This window comes from Harpia harpyja, chromosome 5, assembly GCF_026419915.1.
Source record: "Harpia harpyja isolate bHarHar1 chromosome 5, bHarHar1 primary haplotype, whole genome shotgun sequence".
Lineage (NCBI taxonomy): Eukaryota > Metazoa > Chordata > Aves > Accipitriformes > Accipitridae > Harpia > Harpia harpyja.
In genome coordinates this window covers 71,093,942-71,112,833 of record NC_068944.1, presented here as the reverse complement: position 1 = coordinate 71,112,833, position 18,892 = coordinate 71,093,942, and the positions used below count along the sequence as shown (strand labels likewise).

The following is an 18,892-nucleotide window of genomic DNA, read 5'->3' as shown; positions in this document are numbered from 1 at the left end:
CTGCCCCTTGGCCATGACTCAGATTTCCCATTCCTTGTGTTTTTTCTTGCAGCCCCCAGACATTTTTGCTTCTGATCCCCACATTTCCTAGCTGGGCTTTGCCAGAGCCATGAGAAGGGAAGATAGCAAGCTCAGGTCCTAGTTTCCCTTGCCCCGGGGTGAGGTTTCACCAGGGAGCTGATCTGATCTAACAACTGGCAGTTTTCAGAGAGGGGGGATACCCCAAATTGAGCTCAGTAGATGAGAGGATGAGGTTGTTCACGGACACCATGAGTGTTGAGGCTGGTTGTGAAGTGCCTCCTGGTTGCTTCTGAATACAGAAACCAGGAGCACTCAGCACCTTGAAGAGGTGCCGAGGGGAGGGTGGGATGATCAATCCTAAATCCTGGCATCGGTGCAGGGGCTGCACTCCTGCAGCACCCGGGCTGAGGAGGAGCCCTGTGAGCAAAGCCACACTGCATTCTGCACTCAGACACCACTCTGATTTAAACATGGTGTCTCAATGCATTCTCTTTAAAAAAAAAAATTGAAAAGGAAGAAAAAGCTTGGGACTTTCAGTACAGAGGTCTGAATTTCTGATTCTCCATCTTGTAGTGAAACCAAAAAAAAAAAAAGGCACAAATATCTCACTTCAGCTCAAGCTGAAACAGATTTGGGGGGGGAGGGTTGTTTTGTTTTCAGCTAAATTAAAAACTAGTGACTTTCAGGACAGCCCAAAGTCTTCTTTTTCTCCCCCCCAGCCCAAATAAAAGCTGTCCATTAATTTTCAGGGCTGTCTAACCCTGTTTTTAGTGTTTTCATTCATTTTTTGAATTCAGGTCAAGTTCAAAGGGAATACACCATTTCAGAACACAAAATCAAATCAGTTTTTTTTTAGATGATAAAAATAAATCTTCTAAGATTTCTTTCCTTTTCCCACCATATTTTTTTTCAGCTAGAAGTTATCTTCAACCAGAATGTGTGCAATATTTTGGTGTCCCCCAAAACTGCATTGTGTATTGGAAGTCAGCTACATACTGAAAATGCTTGCCCTAATCTGTGATAGATGGAGAAGGTGCCCTGACTCCTCTGAAAGATGCTTCTGGGTAAACCCAGGCATGACATGGCCTCAGGTCCTCATTGCGATGTATTTACTATATACATGTTGCTTTGGGTAAGCCTTTCCGAGACAGTCAGTGTCATTTCTACAGTAAGTAATTCCCAGGTGCATCCTGACTGCGCTCCCTTTTTGTTGTTCATTTTTAGGCTTGTCTTCAAAGTGATTCTGAGAGTTCAGCCAGTCTTAAAGAAAACATTGCTCATGGCCATATTTTACTCTTGCTTGCTTTGCCAACTCAATAATTTGTGACTTTTTACTATATTTGTACTTAAAGGATGAGGCATGAAGAGACCTGAGAGTGCTTAAACTTTGTTTCAGGGGAGAAATGACTGTACATTCATTCTCAGGAACTGACTTGAGACAGCGTGGTTGTTTTGTTATGCTGTAACTGAGACAACGGTGACTGCACTGGAGCTATTTATTATAAGGCTGTGACTTCCCTATCACAGGGACACCCATGTGATGTGCTTGGACTAAACACAGGCAGAGCCCTTGCTGGAGAGCTGTCTGTCTACCAACCTCAGTCTGCCCTCCCTTCCCATTAACCCTGTTGCTGTATATGTGAATAAGGATTATTCATCCAAATAATCCTGTAGCATTAGTATCCCTCCACTTCTAGGAAGGCGAGGACTGATTTCAGAGCCTAATGACCAGTATTTGCGAAGCAGTGACATTTGGGGCCAAAGGATGGGTTGGTTTCACTTGCTTACAGCTCTTCACATGACTGCCAGGCTGCTTTGTGGTTTATTTGGAGAATACATGGTTTCAGCTCTTCCAGTTTGGTAGGATGTGGCCTTTTGGAAGGAAATATTCCTGGCTGCTGTGAATAAAACTGCGTTGTCCATACTGGAGTTAGTGGTGCCACCTGTGCTGGTGGGAAGGAGCAGGGAAGAGAAGGTCAGTGCCACCATCGCTGCAGCAGCTCATCTTGCTGCACGGGGCAAGGCTGCTTCTGGAGAAGGCACCTGAAAATGTACGTCTCTGTTTCTGTGTTCATGGAAACAAGGGGGCTGTTGTCAGGGCTGTTACTTGCTTTTCATTTGCTTAAACCTACCCAGCTGATAAACTCTCCCTTAGTTACTTTAGTTGGGTAACAAGTAATGGCCAAAATTCTTCTCCTGGGTATACCCCTGCAGCTGCTCTGTGCTTTTTGTGACTTGAATTGGAGGCCTCCTCTCTTGGAGATGATCTGGGCATTAATAATACTCCGAACTGTAGCCAGCTTGTTAGAAATTCCTTCCTTCTTTCCTTCCTCCCTTCCTTCCCCCCCTTGTCCCTCCATTCCTTCCTCCTCCTCCTCTCTCTCCTCCGCTCTCCCTTTCTCTTCTCCTCTACATGCGTGTGTGTCTGTCTGTCTGTCTGCCTTCCCTCATCTTACGCTCAGGGACTGTGAGAGTCTCAGTGTTTTGGAAGTTAGCACCTTATTTTAGGCGATGCTTTTCTTTCTGCTTGTATTTTCTTCCCCGCCTCCCTGAGCTGGTTCACCTACAAGTTTTTCATTGTTGTTCCATGACACACATGCTGTGGACATTTCCACTAAATTTAGTAACCTGTATATAAGGAAACAGGGCAAGAATTATATGCTGTAACACAGCATAGCATTTATTTATAGTTCTCGTTTCATTCTCAGGGGTTTTTGGCATTGGTTTTGGTGGTCAGAAAGTATTAAAAATATGAGATCAGAACCTGCTGTTCTAAATTCAAAATAACCCTGTTGAGGTTGATGGATTAAAGCTGTGATAAATAAAATCAGGCTCAGAGTTCCTTGGCCATCTTATCTGTAACACCTTGTTCATAAACTACCACTTTATAACAATTTTTATCTCGAGTCTTATGACATTTGAGGATTTTGCTTTCTTTTTTTTTTTTTGGAAGAAAGCTCAGCTCTTGGGGCCATGTGATTAGTGTATCTAAAAGAAAATGTTAGCTTTTAGTTGTTAACGTTTGTAGGAAAAAAGTAATTAAAAGATTTGCTAACCAGACAGCGAACAAAAGGGCATCCCCAACATGTGCGCAGGGGAAGTTGTGGAATCTGCACTTATTTTTAAGACAGCAGCAGAGCTACTTGGCACCTGAGTCATGCATTTTGAATGCTCTTTGTAGAAAATTTGCCCAAATACTTTGATCACCCAAAGTCGTCTTTAAAACTGGGACGCTGTCTGTGATATACTTTGAAAGCAATACAAAGGGCTCAGCGCGCTGAAGGTGGCATGTAGCTACCAGAGAGCTGCAGCAAGTGGAACCAAATCCAGCCCAGATCCCAGGCTCTAGTCCCAGTGCCCAGTCCCACCTGGGTTTGTACTGCTTGGGTGCAAGCATGACATTTAGACCGGCCTTGGCCATACCGGGAGAACCTGACCCTGGGCTACCTGTTTTTCCCACTGGCAGCCCCTGCGTACATCCAGCTGGGCTGCAGCTCCAGGGTCCCCCCCGGCGAGGACAGATGGATCTGAAGGTGGTCCAAGCTCATGGGTCCCTCTAAGCCCTGCGATGCGCTCTGCCGAGCTGCAAGCATCCTGCAGCCAGAAACGAGTGCACACAGAGCTGGCAGAGGCAGGGTCTTTGCTCCTTAGAGTAGTGTAGAGGTGACCCGTAGCAGCCATGGAAGTCAGAAATCATACAATTTGGCATACGCATATTAGTGTATGTTATTTACATAATATATGCACATTACATTCATGTTTGAGAATGTGTATTTTTTGACAGACACAAATCATTAAACAAAGACCGAACTCTTGAAAGCCCCTATATTCTTCTCGTTAATCTCTTTGATACATAGTAATTGCAGGACATTAAATATAACAATAATAATTCCATATTTTCCAGACCAAGGAGGCATTTTTAAAATTGATGGTTTCCTTTTAACCTCTCCTTCAATCTGCAAAATGGAGATTACCTGGATTTGCCCCACCAGGCTGTTGCTATGATTAATCTTTGTACAATGTCTTATAGCTGGGAAGTGCTGCGTGAGTATTAATGCCTCCAAACTGCTGCAGTGAGGCAATTAGTAGCTGTGCAAAAGAGATTCTCATGGGGCTTTATTCCCTCTTTATCTCTTAAAAACAGTTAAAAAAAATTAGAAAAGCCACAAAACACAGTATTGCTACACCAACTTTCCCAGGCAGCCTGGCTGTGTGCTTGCGGGGCTGCCCTGGCAGTGCCGGCTGCTGCCAGAACCACAGCAACGCCTGCCTGTCCACCACGAGGGTTGTGTCTTGGTCCATCTGCATCCACATCACACCAATGATTACAGGTTAAGCAGGATATTTCCTACCTGCTAATAAGTTGGGATTTTGAAGGTGTATTTAATATGCTGCCAAACTTGTCCATGGATGCAGGATGCACGGTCACCGGGAGAGCTTTCCTTTGAGGCTTTCCTGGCTGTAGCTGTGTCCTCACCACTCCAAGCTATTAGCTCTGAATTCACACCCTCCCTTTGCATCCCTTTAGCTGAGTTTTGGATATTGCTTCTTGGCAATCGCTGGCAATGTGATGGTACCGGAGAGCCCAGGAAAGCCTTCCGAGAAGGTTATAAAAGCAGCAAAGTCTCTTGTCATCCTTAATGGAGGTGTACACGTAGTGATGAGAGAAGGAGCAACAGGCTCTTCCTTGGAAAGCCATTCATGGGTAAAGAAAGGAAGTGCAAAAACTTTGAGGGTTCTTTTTTCTCGGTTTCTTTTTTCTTGCTTTTTTTTTTAAATAAGAAGAAGCAAAAACAGCTAGTAAACTTCTGTATCTGAAGTGGGGAGTTTCTAAGGCTGGGAGGATGGTGTAGTTTGTCTTCCCTGTGAAGATGATTAGGAAACTTCTCAATCTGGACTCCCAATTACAGTTTTTAACAATCTAAGGTGAAGAGTTGACTCTCAAGTGCCAGACAAATATTTTATGGAGGGGAGCTGGAGTTTTAAGTGATCTAGTGATATTTTATATGTGGACACAAGGTGGGTTAAGATGCTTTTTGGTCTTGGGCAAGAGGTTAAGCTGCATCATTAGACATGGCTATTGATTGCACAGACTTCCGAGAAAAGCAGCCACTTCACTCAGGACACAGGGGTCAGGTATTTCAGTGTATTTAAACCCACTTCTAGCAGCTATCTCCATACACGTATCCCTGGCACACATCTATGGCACTTGGAGGGAGGATGCTGTCCCAGCAAAGCCACATGGCGCTGACACGGCTCTGCATAGACAAACTTTCACCCAGTGCTTTTGTTGATTTATGGGAAAGGCTAGACTGGTGGGAGCTTGTTAAAAAAAAAGACAATATTACTCAAAAAAAGGGACAAAAATTCGGTGTGGGAAAGTGAACTATAATTGGCTTGTAATTGTAATGCTATTAAAATGGCCTTTTTCAAGAAGTCAAGTAAACATTGTGCAATAAGGAACTGGCTGCACATTAAGTCTGAACTTTTAAAAGCTGTATCTGCGTTGGAGTTAACCAGCGTCATTGCCTGCTCTGCTCTGTTTTGCTGAAATGTCAAAGACTAACCAGTGCTGATTGAAGATTAGGCCTGAAAAATGTAGTCCAATCAGATAATCACTGAGGAAATTAAAACAGAGCACTTTTAATGAGTTAAGGATGGATGTCTTATTGTATGGAGTTCAGCACACAGTGCGATAAGGTCATCATCCTATTTGAGGTCATTGAGGGAATCTCTAACATAAGTAATAATCTCTGCTGTGGAAGTTGGGCACAACTGAGGGATCGTAGGATGACAGTGTCCTGCTTTCAGGCTGGTGTTGGTGCCCATGTTTTAACTTGGTTGCAACCGAGTTGCTCTAGACCGACAGCAGCATAACAGAAAGAAAAGGCAGATCCCTCTTCTGTGTAAATGGAGGTGCCTATCCATGATAATGTTTCTTACCATTTTAATACATCAAACAGAAGTCAATACTCCAGGTCCTTTCCTGATGCTATCACTCTGGTTGAAAAGGCAATTTAACTTAAAAAGGGGGCTCAGGTACTTACAATTTTCTGAAAATTACCTTCCTCATCTGAATTTTCTCAGGCAAAATCATTTCAAGAACAGGTTTTTGTTTTTTTTCCCAGAATTACTATGTTCTTAAAAATGTTTTGGTGCATGTTTGGTGGTTTTCCCTTCAATTTCTTAAAGTCAGTTAAAGTCAGCTCACCTTTACAGAGAGACAGTCTACATGGGTGTATGTACATATGTGTTCAAAAAATCAAAATAAGTTCCTTTTTTAAAAGGGTTGGATTTTTCTACATTATACACCTGATACTACACTCTAAGACATCTATGAAGTTTCCATTTATTTTGAAGGCTGCAGGCTTTCTAACTTTAAGTGTTTTTTCATATATTGAGAGTAAAAACAGGTTAGATCGGATTCATAAAGAATACACAAGAGTTTAGATATGTGAACATGTGTTTGTAGCATCACACACAAATTTAGAAGATAACTTTTTTCACTTAAATAATTGAGCCATCCACTGAATAGTGACATACATGGTAATAATGACAGTGCTTGTCTGGTCATCCTAATTACCTTGCATCCTAATCACCTTGTGCAGTCCATATATGAGTATATAGGCTAGCAAGGATTAGCAGAACGATTAAGTCTATGTATGCAACATTTCTTTGTCTTCTTTGTTTCAAGTTCTTGGCCCCAATATTGTCTTGAAGTTCTGAGCTCCACAGACGTGTTTTTCGGTTCAGTGCAAATAAGGTTGCCTTACCTAGTTCTGCAAAGAGACAGCATGAAATTTAAACAAAAATTACAGTGATACATCTGTCTGTGTTTGTGAGAAAGAGAGCAAGCAGGACAAATTAACAGTTCCTGGTGCAGTCAAGGGAAACACATCGGAAACTAAAGCCAAATTACCCCAGGCCATTGCTGGGAGTCATGGGAAAAGGTGTTTCTCCTCTCTCCCTCCCTGTCTCTCCTTGCCCTAGGCTGGCAGAGCCAGGGCAGAGCCTTTTGGCAGATTTCGTGTTAGGAGACGTTCTCCCTTTGTGAGCTTGCAAGCCAGCGGCACCACAAGGGTGGGCAATGCTTTTCGTGAGCCTGCCAGCACTCCCAATCTCTTTTGTAGCCCTCAGAGAGCAGAGCTCCAGAAAGAGAGTGTCTGACCATCACCTGCCCTGCACCTTGCCTGTACCTTCCCCATCCAGCCATTGTTTCTACCATGCACCACAGAGCTGCTACAAAAGAGTTTCCCTCCATGGCAACAGACACAATGACCAAGGTCCGGGTGGTTTTCTTCATCCTGGAGAATTTTTTCAATTATTTTACATCCCAGCTCTCGGGGCTAACTCTACTTTACCGTAGTTTCCTATTGCACTAGCAACTGGTTCCTCCACAGTCCAGAACAGCAGCAATGAGATCTCCTGCTTCCACTTCTGGCATATGCCAAAATTTGTGGAAGGGATGTCAGCCACTTCTGTGCTCCATTGGGTTCCCTGAGACTCTTCTGTCCTTTCTAGGAGGGTTAAAAGAAATCTTATACGTACCCTAACAGAAGATAGTTGGTCCAAGGTGGGATTAGGCTTATAGACACCAGAGGAACATTTATTCTGCTAAGGTCAGCCTTGGGGAGAATGCGTGATCTGTTCCACCATGGCTAGATAGAGACTGAGGAGTTGTGGGAATCCAAGGAGAAGGAGGGGAAAAGGGGGACCAAGTTTAAAAAGTTAATGGGAAGGGGTTTTCTAGGGTTTTTTTCATACTTCTGCTCCCAACCCTAAGCCTTGTAATGCATACTGCAGGAGACAGTGTCTGCAGGTAGATGCAAGAATAGTCTTTGAGAAGACATTTGAAGCTACGTCTTGCTCACAGAGAAGCTAGCGGTATTGATAACCTGGAGTGATTTTTTCTCCCTAACAGAAATTGCAAGGAGAGAAAACTCCAAAGAATATTAATGATACTCTCAAGGAATTGTTTGGGATCATTCCCGGGGATGGGGATCCGCTGCAGGAGAGAGGCACCTACACATGCAGACGATGCGCCGTCGTGGGCAACTCTGGGAACCTTCGGCAGTCTCAGTATGGCCAAGATATTGACTCCCATGACTTTGTGCTCAGGTGAGTAGGCACCACCTCGGCTTCACATGTCTCTGTTAAGATTCACTGGTATTTTGGGGGACAAGTGAGCAAAGAAGATTTCAGGAGCTATCTAGTGATATCTGTACTTGGGTCAAATCTAAGTTCCAGGGATGTAAATTATGTGTGTTGGAGATACGACCTCATGTTTTAGCTCGGAAAAAAAACATGAATAGAAGTTGATACTGTAGCTTGTTCTGCACTGTCCATAATTGCCTCTGTTAAAAAATATAGCTGAAAAAACATGCAGTTTTGAGTAAAAGGTATTTCTGCAGCTAGTACTCACAAGTGATCTTTTACACACTTAATTGACTGTATCAGATTTGACTTTCTTGCACTGGTTCATTCTTAAGCAACGGTGGGTTGGGAAAGCCAAAGTCACTTTGCAATGGACAGGAGACAACTGGTTGGCTGCAGCTACTTTGTAAAGAGTTGCATTGCCTCTTCCTTTTGAGGCCATGAAGGTTGGCTATTTTGCCCCACTGAAACATAAGCAGGAACTAGGTAAACAGAGCTAATCACCCAGCGGGCAGCCAAGATACTTGTGCTGACTAAGTTCACCTCCAACACATTGTCCAGCTTTCACACTTCAGCAGCGAGTACAGCACAATTTGGGGAGCAATGCGGGGCAGGTCAGAGGGCCTGGAAGGGAGAGATTGCTATTGAAAATACCACATATGGGATTATACTCTCAGAAATAACGTAACCTTTAGTAGGAAGCTGTACACTGAAGTCAAGAGTGAGTCACCAGAAGATCAACACTATTTGAACTGCTAAGCCACCTTAGGCCACTTGGCTTCCAATGTGGCTTGGACATGCTGTAGAGTCTTCAGATGACATCTAGATGTTCACGATAAGTCATTTCAGGAGTTGATTCCTTCAGCTGTGTGCCTTACCCTCTGCCAAAAGTACCTCCCCAAAGGCAAAGGCAGCCAACCTGATCTTCAGATCCGTGAAGGGAAGAGCCCTTGACATTAGTCCTGCAGGCTGCAAATGTAAGACAGCTGAGGTGCATTCATGCTTAATTCTGTGTCCCTTGCTATGGAGACAGCCCTATTCCTGTGTGGACTTTCTTATCTTGCCTGGCCTATGTTTCCAGATTCACACGGAAAAGGTTTTGCTAGATTCAAAAGCTATTTTTTGGAGTAGTAACTAAAGAGTAACACACGGAGATGCGTGTTTCTGCTCTGAGGCCTTGCCCTTCCCGTAACCGTGCATCCCTGGCAGGGGAGAAACTCTCTGTGACTTGGAATTGAACCTTCCAGTCTCGGATTTATATTTGAGCTATCTCAAGCCAGATCTGAAGGGATGGCACAAGGTTTTAGGATTCACCATGGAAATTTGTGCAGAGAAGGTGACCCCTCTGTGTGTTAATCCAAAAACCAAAATCTCTGGTGACCTGATATTCACTTGCACGTGCTCTGGCAATACAGCCAAGTGCAGGAAAGAGCCAGGGAGTCTGAGGGGAGACCTTTCCATCCAAACACCGTATTCCAGAGCCCACCTTTATTTGTTTAACTATCTGCTTTCATGACGGAAGGAAATTCCTGCTCAGTCCTTCCTGCCGAGACTGGGTGTGAACACTGCCTTCTGCCATGTCACACAGGCAGCCCCACCACAGATGGTGGGGAAGGTACATGGACCTGAGGGCAGGTTGTGAGTAAGATAACTCAGGTGCTACCCTTGGCTTTGTCCTGATGGAAAGAAACCCCCATATTTTATACCTTAGACTGACTAATCTCAAGGAAAACATCATAAGTCTCATGCTTTACTAATATTTCTACACAGTACGATGTGGGTCACTGGCAGGGAAGAGGCTAACTCAATAACAAGTCCACATAGGCTTGCAGGCTGTTCTTTGTACGCTAATAACTCCCTTCGAGGGAGTCAGAATAAACTTAACTAATTCACCTGGGGGAGCACTGCAATAACATAGCCTGGCATAGACTTGATAAACAGATGTTGCCTCCCCCATGATCGGTGACCAGGGTAGCATGTTGTCCGGCAATGTACAATGCTCCTCATCACCTCATCAGCTACATCGTTCCTTGTCCTCCCCGCATTTCTGCCAGGAGCTGAGCTAATGTCTCTGCAGAAGACTCCACTGGGCTGCAAAGAAATCCCATTCTGCTCAGAGCCAGTTTGGGGGCTTCTTCATGGTGTTGCACAGCACCATGGATTCATGCAAGGTCAGTCAGAGCCACTTTGGGGATCTCTAATCTGCATTACTCTGCACCACAGAAACATGCAAATCTCTACCAGTGAGGAGCTAATGCATCAGGGAAGGAATTGCTGATGTGTCCCCAGATTTGATTTCAGAAGTGAACACAAGTGTAGAGGCCTTTCTGCAGTCCTGAGTTCAGAAACACCCACTCTATTCCCTGATACACCCAACATAAGGTAGCCCTGTTTGGCCAACAGGTTTTGACCGAGCCCTGGTGGGCCCTGGGCAGATCTTCATACACTGACCCCAGATCTACCTAAAGCACACTACATGTCTGGATAGTGACCCTAAGTAGATGTATCAAAGTTGGAGGATATACTACAGAGTAAGGTTTGAGTAAATGATGTGTCAGCAGCAGGTCCTGAATTTGTCTACTGTGGGTTTGGTGCCTTCTCGTGGGAGGACCATAAGAAATATTTGCTGCTTCTCATCACACATAACATGGTTTGTTACCTTGACCCTAGACGTCCAAATACACCTGTACAAATGGGGGGGAATGAAACTGCAAGAAGTCAAGCTGATGGCCTTTAGGGCAATGCTTTTCTCACCTACTGGAGGCTACAGCTTTAGGATGAAGGGAGATGTGTCCTCATGGACTCACCACTCTTTTGACTATCTCTCCACTGACTGTAAGGGGAACGCAGGGATGTGCTCAGAGATACACCTGCTTGGTAGGCACTCCCATTCAGTCCAAGGAATCCCACACTAAAGCTGAACTTTCATTTACTGCTAATTTATCCACATGGGTGATGGTCATTTCAGCCTGCTTGAGGACCCCTACCACCTGTCAAGGTCATCTGAAAAGCCTGCATACAGCACTCTCCTTAGCCATGGGAGCATTTTCCTACCACCTCAAGCAAATGATCTGGGGAAGATTCACACATGTTTGTACCTAGTTAATTCCTCTCCTGCTTCTTCACTCTCTCACTTCTTACTTTTGGGCTGCAGAATGAACCGTGCTCCCACTGCTGGCTATGAATCTGATGTTGGGAGCAAGACCACTCATCACTTCATTTACCCGGAGAGCTACAAAGACCTGGCAGAAAACGTGAGCATGATCCTGCTCCCCTTCAAAACCCTGGACCTGCGCTGGGTTGTCACCGCTCTCACCACAGGCACCATCAACTTGTGAGTAAGGGCAGGCTGAAAGGGTGGGAGCTCCCACACCTCATGTTGCTGTACGAAATAAAAGCCTACAATGGGCTTCTGATAAGGCGTAAGGGAGCTTTACAGAACCCCTCAGGTCAGAGTTCAGTCCTGAACACTTGCTTTCTAGGAAAAGCTTAATGTTATGGTGCAGTCTCTGAGGCGAAGAACCAGACCCAGCTCTTCACAGCCCCACACAGCGGTCTCAGAGAAATGAAAAGGGGAGTTTTTGCTGCTGGAGGCAGCCAGTTTGAGCAGTGGCTTCCTGGGCTTTGGGGTTCAGTGCCTCATTTTGGGCTTCTGCTCATCCTTCCTCCTCTCCGGTCCCTTGGGAGTATAGTGAGTGCAGCCAGCATGCCCATACCCAGACGTACCCATCAGAAAGCTATCTGCAGAATCCGGTGTTTGGTGGGTTATTCATTTAGTGGTGGTTCTAGACACCTGGATTATCCCACCTGAGACACTCGCATGGCCAAGTGGTCCTCCAACATACATTATCCCACTTGCAGAAGAGGACAAGGAGGCAGAGAAGTATGTGCAGGTTGCTCACGCAAGGCAGTGAGAGCAGAAGCAGACTGCAGCACTTAGTCCCCCATCCACAGCATCCTCCCCTGGACAGGTCAGTCAGGAGTTTGGTCTGTCTTTCCTGGTGGAACATGATTGAGCGCCGTGCAGAGGAGACACTGTTGTTTTGTGTGTCATCTGTGTACCTTAGCCTTAAATTCAGGTGTTCTACTGTAGAGAAATTCCATGCGGGGACAGACAACAGCACACCAATATGATGATCAAAGTCTCCAGTTTATTGAGCATAGCAGATCATTCTTATACAATTCTCTAAGTTCCTTAAAAGCTCTGATTGGTTGCCGCATGCAAGCATATAGTGTCCATGCGCATAAACATAAGACATAATTGGTTATACTAACTCTGTACATGCGCATAAACATAGGACATAATTGGTTATGTCAACTAAAACATGCGAAACTTGTCTCAGTCTAATTGGTCAAGATAAACTGCTGAATTGAGGTTGTTTGTGCCAAGTTCCCTTTATCATGGAATGCGCACCTGTGTTCTTCTAATTGGTAACTTTCTTTTTTTGTCGTCTTGTTTATTCTGTTCAAGGCCTTCTAAAGGCATCTGGAATGCTCTTGCGACTGTTAGCTAAATATGTGTCCGCAACATTCTACCTGGCAATAATGTGCCACGCTGGTATTTATTCTCCATTTCTTCTTTATGAGTGCTTTCAGAAGTAAATGCCCTGCTTAATACATGTATGGCAGCGCTAGAATTAGAAATGTGAACAAAATGAATGTTTCTTCTGGATGCCTGCTAGCAGATTCTCTCACTTCCTGTAAGCTGGTTTTTCCTAACCCAGAGAATGAAATACGTGACATTTGTACTGTGTGTGAGGTTATCTGCTGGACGTAAAACCACAACCTTGTGGGATTGCTCGGGGACACCCTGCTACACATAGACAACAAGAGCAGTTCAGTTTATTCCAGAGAGAAGTATTTCAAGACATTTCAACTTTTTTCCCAATTTCAGAGTCTCAGAAGATTAAAAACTTGGAAAAGTATGTCCCTGTTGACTGGGCATAAGACCCACTTCGCATTTTTAAGGAAAACTTTTTGATGGGACAACAAATGGAGTTTTATTTCTTCTTCTCTTTTCCTTTTCTCTCTTTGAAAATGCATTTTAGATTCTTTTCACTTCTTATTAAGATTCTCTTAACTTGTAACAAATCTGGTTTAGTCTCTTTTTACATTTTTTGCCACCAGCACTTAGTATATACAGTCATAAGTTGTCTTGAAAAAAAATCCGTCTTCAGGACACACTCATAATTTGGAAAAATCAGCCCACTTCTTAGAAAATTGGATAAAATATATCACCTTTTTTGCAAGGCTTAGGTTTTTTTCTTTTAGAAACTGTATTGATAAAAAAGATTGAGAACCTCTGCCCTTAAGCCTGAATCCAAATCCTATCAGAAGCAATGGAAAGATCCCAGCTGCCTTCAACAGCCTTTGAATGAAGCCCCTTGCTGCATCTTTGTCATATCTGTGCCTGCACTGGGAAGAGGAGCCCACAGAGGGCCAGTTGCTGCCATCATCACCCATCCATGTTTCCATCACTGTCACTGCTCTGTGCCCAGATTGCAAAGCTGTTCACTATTTTTTGTCGAGTATTTACCTTCAGAAGTGGTAGCAAGTAGGTTGCAGTGGTAAACTTGAGTGAGCCCTTAGCCTATCAGGAGGATATAACTGCTTGACTACAAGGCAGTCACAGCACATGAAAGGAAAAACATCTTTGCTTAATAAATTACAGGATATATTATGTCTTTATAATCAGATTGTATACATGGGCTTGGTAAGCATCTGGTATAAATTAGTGTGTGAGCAACCACATGGAAGAAATATCAGTATTTTAAGATTTTTGCCATACTCAAAGTGGGGAAATTGCATAATTAATAAGCTGGTACATGGTGGAATAATAAAACCAGAAATTTGTAAGCACACAAATCATAACGATATATGTAACATAATTTTAGGCTAGCAGAATAAACCTATGAGCACGCATTAAACACACAATATCAGATACAGAGTATAAAGAAATTGTTGACTGTACATTTGTAAAGGGGAGAAGGCATGAAATAAAAGTAAAACCCATCTGAAATGCGGTATTTTACAAGAGAAGAAATACTCACCTCCTGACCCCAACCTACATGGCCATTGTGCCTTGTGCACAGGCTGAATAATATCAACTGAGGTTAGGTTAACAACAACCTAAGTGCACTCATAGTTAAAAAGATAAGCATCCTGTATTGATTAGACTTTTACACAATGTTTAATTTTCTGTATCCCATTCAAATGAAGTAATAATTTCCTAAGACTCAAAACCTGTGAATTAATCATATTCTCCTCCCAGTAGTATTATAATTCAAGCAATTTTTACAGCTTAAAACAAAAGCCAAACTGCAGATGGCCTTAATATTAGATAGAATTGATAGCTGAACGATTCTCTCAGACATGTCCCATTTGACTGATGGATGTCCCATTCCAAAGTTGCTCACTAAGACTGAGCATTATCCCAGAAAAGACCAAGAAAAGCCTTCTGGGACAGAAAACCTTCAGGCCATCATCAGTCATATATTTAGCCTAGTTGCCTTAACTTGCCTTCTGCAAGTCTTTTAGGAGTCTCCATAGTGAAAAAAGCTCCATGTATCTCTGCTTTGTTTGGCAAAGAGCAATTTTTGTATTCTTTAAAATGTTCCATATCTTCCACTTGGGTCAAGGGTACAGTAAATGTCCTGTACAAGGTGGCCAGTAATGATGGCAGGCTTCACTAGAACCCTGCAAAGTGGCTCATAGAAGATGTTTTCCAAATTATATGTATTCTACCTGTAGCCACCTTCATCACAGGCTTCATTCTTTGTTCAGTTCCTGTGTAGTATTTACTGGGTTACTAACTCCCTGACTGCTATGCAGCCCAGGTTTTATGTGATCATAATGGCATAGGTCTCCATTCATTCTTAATCAGTGTGCCAATACTTTCTGTGCGGGTGTATGAAATTCTGCAGCCAAGTGACAGCAGGACTTGGGTACTGCTTCTGAAAAAATGAAATATCCCATGATTAAAATGCCTAACGTGTCATCTGACAAGAGCTACAGTAGTCTCCTGGTTGGAGCAGAGCTGTCTGCAAATACTGTCTTGAACACTGCATACCGTTCTCTTTGGTCTTCTACTGTACCTAGCTAGATGCCCATGAAGTATGTCCCCCTTGCTTCCTCCACATCACCTTTTTAGAAAAGATTGGCTGTTTATTTATATAATAATGAGATTTTACCAGCAAAGAAGCCCTTTTGTTTTCATAACCACAAAACCGATGTGGGATCACCAAGCCTACTTCTACTGACTTTGCTAATTGAGGTCAGGCGTGGGAAGCAGATGCAAGGGCAGATTTGCTGAAAGCAGATTAAGAAGTCTGCATGGTTGTCCCTTTCCCTGTGTCTTGTGTCTCATCTCGGGAGGGCTGGAACCCACCCGTCACCTATCCCACTGCATCCAGCCCAGAGCAGGGATTGCAGCTCAGGGATGCCCAGAAGTACTTAAGGAGATGAAGACGTTGCCAGGTCACCACTGGTTCAGGGAGACTTAGACTAATGTTTCAAAGTGGTGATCATCCATAGTTCAAAGAGAAATAAAACCGTAATGACAGGAACCTTGTCGTTACCAAAAATCAAGTGAAAAACCTTTAAATTGAACTAATGGAAGGCTTTTGTGATTTACCACAACCCATCTAAAAAGCATGCAAGGTATATTTTGGGATATACTCCAATTACAAAGCTAGGTCACCAGAATTTTTTCACTTGAAACAAAATCAGGGAGATTTTTTTTTTTTTTTACAGCGCTCATGATAAGCTGTGCAATGCCAGCATGCACTATGCATGAGATATGGGGAAGAAAAGATTTTTTTGTTTGTTTTCAAGACATGACTTGTGATTTCAACCCAGTCATAAGGTATGACTTGGAATTTTTATGCTGGAAACTGCAGGAAGCCCTCAGCATCCCCCTGGGGAGGAGGGGAATAGCTTTCTGGTGAGGGACTGTGTACTGGGAATGCCCGAGTTGCACAGAACCACAGAAATTATGAACTCTGCTACCACCTAATCTGAAAATCATGCAGTAGCTACAAGTATTAGGAGGGGAAAAGTCTCCCCCTGGTGGGAAAAGGTTTTTCTGCCATGAAATTACATGGAAAGCCCCGTCATCAGAGTGCAACAGTCGTGATCCAAGAATTAGAAGTCATGGGCTCCACTTAATATTGACTCTACAGTATATTGTTAAATAAGTCTTTGGTGTCCTACTGTCAATAATTAACTCGAAAATTTAAAAATGTAATGGCTTCCTATAAACTTGCTTCAGTGACAGCTCAGTTCTTTTCATGCTGTATCACTTAATTGCAGCCTCATTTTCCAACAACTTCTTGAATTTATTACTTTCAAATAATTTGAATTTATTACTGTACATGAAGAATATTCTTTTTTTCTTTGGAAATACCTAAAAATATTAATTATATTGAGCTTTTATTAATCTTGGCATTGTGGTTTTTTTTCTTTTAACAGCACATATGTTCCAGTTCCACGGAAAATCAAAGTCAAAAAAGAGAAGGTGAGCAATGCTGGTTTGTGAATTTGTTCTTCTAATCCACTTGTAGGTCTTTTGTCTCTTGGGGGAAACTGCAAGAATCCAAGGAACCTCTTGACGTTCATAAAAACTGCAGCCAAAATACACACACTTTACAAGGCTCAGCTAAGCTAAAGGTTTCGTTCCTGTGTGCCATTCAGGCCATAGATCAACCACTAAATAACTGAGGTTGGAAAGAAACTGCTCTTGTGACTATGCCATTGCATTACCACTGTTCTGAAGGTTTCATTGCTTCCTCTGGTCCTGCTCAGGGAGATTTAAGGTGCACTGTTGGCCAACAGTTCTCGCTCTTCACAGCAGTTGCTCTGTTCCCACCCGTTGCAGTCATTTGGATGCAACGACACTTTGAGCTGTGGAGAGCCTTTGAAGTTTTTTTTAAATAATTTGACTATTTGAACTCCAAGGATGTTCCTCACTCCTGGGTCAGTTCCTTGTCATAAGGAGCTAAGTGAACTCTGAACAAAGATGTGTGTTTTCAAGTCAGTGGAGAATTCATGATGCTATCAACAGCTCTTGGGGAAGGCTCTTAGCCCACAGCTGTAATAATAACTACCTGCACCCAATTAAACAAGCTTGGAGACTGGGCTCAGGCCAAGTCCGTGCTGGTTTTGTCCCAGGTGTATTAATACTGTCCCAGGCAATGTTGAAGCAAGGTTTGGAGCATAGCACAGACCAGGGAATATTCCCTGTTTTACACTGGGACAGAACTGAGCAACGTGGACATGATCTGTGCCATGCCACTTCCCTCAAGGCTAACAAAACACCTCTCACCCATTTTATTTCATAGTGTGGATGTGTAGAAGGCAATCAGTCAGGGGACCTCACTTCTCGGAGAAGGTCAAAGAAAGATGGACAAACCTGGTTCCCACCCTACAGCAGTCAGAAGAGAGCCCATCCCATGCATACTGACTCATTGCCCAAGTATGCTGTGGTTTAACAGACATGTCCTATGGCTGGAGGCAGGCTTTCCCATGCAGCAGGGTGGTCATTCCTGTGTCTCACCTTTAGCCACCATGCAAAGACTTTTTTTGTTGTAGCTGTATGCTTTGGGGATGTAACCACGGCAGGCTATGGAGAGGAAAAATGTTTCTTCTGCCATAGACCTTCCAGCAAAACAAACGTCTCATTCTCTCGGCCTTTCGAGAGGCTGATTTTCAAAGGAGCTCAGGCTCCTAATGTCTCAAGGGTTGGTAAAGTTTGATATTAGCCCCAGAGCATTAAAATTACAAATTAAAGCACATGTCCTTCATTCAGGAGGCCTGCTTTTGCCAAAGGCTTCAGATGAGACCTTTAACCAGTATCAGTTTATATCCCTGTGCTTCCAACCGTGGACCTCTAGGGGGTATTAAATAATCACTTAGCTCATCCCTACCTGTTGTGGGGAACACAATAACCTCTGAAAAACCCTCATGAGATGCACTATGGCAGGTTGTTAAACTCATGTCACAGTTGAGTAGCACCAGCCCAGGGTACGACTGGTGATATGCAGCAGCTTCCCGAGCAGGGAGATGAGAAGTTTGTATTTCTTATCACACCATGCAATGCAAAACACCCTGTGAGAAGCGATTACACACAGATACAATATCAGCAATTAACCTCTGACTTTATAAAAGGAAAAGCCCTGCAGCTAACCAGATAGCACTGAAACACTGTCACTCTAATTACAAACGCAGCATGGAGGGAAAAGCCTCTCTTTGCCACATTCAGGGAAGGGGGTTGAAACCAAGGGCTCCCACCAGTCCTTGGATTTACTGTACACTCAGGTCTGATCTTAAGTAAAAGTGCTCTGTCTTCATTAGATGGCCTCATAATTTCCCCAGGAGATAACCATGTGCGATTTATCTTTTGTAAAAAAAAAAAAAAAAAAAAAAGCATAGAAAAATAGCATGTTTGGGAAACAAGAGAAATGCAGCTGATACAACCTGATAGGCTTCATGATAGTTTACACCTGACCCCTGGTTTTCTTAGACCTGTACCTATAGACATACCAAGACATGGTTGGCATATTGTGCAGAAGATACAGTTGCTCCTACATTCCCACCCAAATTACAGTAGGACTCGAGATGTTAAGGGTCTTTTCAAACCTAAATGATTCCATGATTCTATGAAATCGGGCATGGCATCTTACGCTTGCCTTGCTCAGGCCTCCAACTCCCCAGAGCTCAT

The 18,892-nt window shown here is 43.4% G+C and overlaps 1 protein-coding gene across 3 annotated transcripts in view; it reads left to right on the top strand.

Annotated features, from left to right (window-relative positions):
* The window catches only part of ST3GAL1 (ST3 beta-galactoside alpha-2,3-sialyltransferase 1), a 78,186-nt gene that overhangs the window by 56,943 nt on the left and 2,351 nt on the right, over positions 1-18,892 (top strand). For all 3 annotated transcript variants that reach the window (XM_052787525.1, XM_052787526.1, XM_052787527.1), the window contains 3 exons: positions 7,943-8,139; positions 11,330-11,509; positions 16,645-16,690. In XM_052787525.1, the coding sequence (XP_052643485.1) occupies positions 7,943-8,139; positions 11,330-11,509; positions 16,645-16,690 (423 nt within the window). The remainder of the gene's footprint in view (positions 1-7,942; positions 8,140-11,329; positions 11,510-16,644; positions 16,691-18,892) is intronic.